This window comes from Triticum dicoccoides, chromosome 7B, assembly GCF_002162155.2.
Source record: "Triticum dicoccoides isolate Atlit2015 ecotype Zavitan chromosome 7B, WEW_v2.0, whole genome shotgun sequence".
NCBI classification, from domain to species: Eukaryota; Viridiplantae; Streptophyta; class Magnoliopsida; order Poales; family Poaceae; genus Triticum; species Triticum dicoccoides.
Genome location: NC_041393.1, coordinates 660,849,948 through 660,851,674, shown reverse-complemented (window position 1 = coordinate 660,851,674; position 1,727 = coordinate 660,849,948). Strand labels below are relative to the sequence as shown.

Here is a 1,727-nt window from a genome sequence, read left to right as displayed (position 1 = left end):
CATGCATGCTTCTGCGCGCCGTCCCTACTACTCCCTCCGTTCTTAAATATTTGTCTTTCTAGGCATTTTAAATGGACACAACATATAGATATATCTAGACTTATTTTAGAGTGTAGATTCACTCATTTTGCTCCGTATGCAGTCACTTGTTAAAATTTCTAGAAAGACAAATATTTGGGAATGGAGGGAGTATTTGTCTACGTACGCCTAGTTTATTCATGGGTCCATGCTGCGTTTGTAAAATGTAAACCCTTATTTGTTAGGAAATGCTCCTTAATAATCGGTGCTTTGCTGGAGGCCGGCCGGCTAGCTTGCTGCAGTGCTGCTCACACACAGCACAGCATCACTTGATTCCTGGAGCTCATCAAGCGCTGCTCCCTAATCATCATCTGTGTTAGCTACACTAACGAACTAGTCAACTAGGTTCATCAGTTAATTCTCTTTTCCAATCATGAAACCTACTCACTCGAGACTTGCTCACTGGACTAGGAGCTAGGTTGAGTAGATGCAAATTATTCGCATAAAGAAAAAAAAGGTTGAGTAGATGCAAAGAGGAGGCTCGTGGCTCATCCTTGTAGTTGAAGCCACTTTGATTAGTTTATCATCCTACGATAATAAACAAAAGTTTCTATACGCTCTCTTACGTCCGGGGCACATGAGGGATGGGATGGGATGGGAGGCGCGAAACCGCTGCCGCCGTAACCAGTCACCACCCCGCCCCGTCTCCTACAACCCCGCTCCACTCCACTCAGTGGCGGATCAGCTCGACAACTCCTATAAATCGGCGCCACCAACGCCACGGAATCTCCCACCTACGCCTCCAAGAGACCAACCAACCACCGAGATACATACATTCTCCCGGAATCAACCGGAGCAGGAGCGGTCGATCGAGATGGGGGATCCGGGCAATGCATCGTCGTCGTCCTCGTCGTGCCGCGGCCGGCGGGGCCCAGCCGGGTTTGGGCTGGCGCTGGCCCGGCTGGTGCGGAGGCTGCGGAGGCGGAGCAAGATGCTGCTGTGCACGGCGGCTCCCACCGGCGCGTCGTCCCGGTGCCGCCAGTACGACCCGCTGAGCTACGCGCGCAACTTCGACCGCGACGGCTTCGGCTCCACGCTGGACGACGACGTCTCCGGGGCCGGCCACCTCTGCCACCACTACACCTTCGCCTCGCGCTTTGTGCTCGCCTCTTCCGACGCCCGCCAGCCACACTAGGACATGCCGCTGGCCGGCGAGCGAGCTTGGCGCAAGTAGCACTAGCGTAGCCAGAGCTGCTCTGTTTTTTGTTTCGTTCTTTGTCCCCCGGCTTCAGCCAGCGGAGTAGTAGCTAGCTGGTCTGCGTGTTCATATGTGGGGCCGATTCCCGGGCCGGCCTCCTGAAATTTGTGAGAGCTGCAGGAAAATTAGCCGAGTGGATGAAATGCCTTCAAGCTATGAAAGCTAACATTTCTTGAATTTCTTGGCCTCATTTCTATTTCTATTTCTAATGTTCCTGATACTAATCCTCTCGTTATACTGCGCTCTGAAATTGTGCATCGACGGAGGCCTCTCTGGGATAGCCGATATGTGGAGGTGAGTCGAGGCTGGCATTGCATCAAGTGATCGAGAGTGGCTGGAGGTACTCCTCCGTCCGAAAATACTTGTCATCAAAATAAATAAATGGAGATGTATCTCTATATCCCCATTTATTCATTTTGATGACAAGTATTTTTGGACGGAGGGAGTACTA

At 51.8% G+C, this 1,727-nt stretch overlaps 1 protein-coding gene across 1 annotated transcript; it reads left to right on the top strand.

The window, feature by feature from the left end:
• Positions 1-835: 835 nt before the first annotated feature.
• On the top strand, positions 836-1,436 carry LOC119335428. The gene has a single exon (XM_037607564.1). The coding sequence runs from the start codon at positions 893-895 to the stop codon at positions 1,211-1,213; it is 321 nt and encodes a 106-aa protein (XP_037463461.1). The 5' UTR covers positions 836-892; the 3' UTR covers positions 1,214-1,436.
• Positions 1,437-1,727: the final 291 nt, after the last annotated feature.

Excerpts from the sequence above, each read along its gene's own strand:
- LOC119335428 (XM_037607564.1), top strand. The coding sequence starts at position 893 with ATGGGGGATCCGGGCAATGCATCGTCGTCGTCCTCGTCGTGCCGCGGC.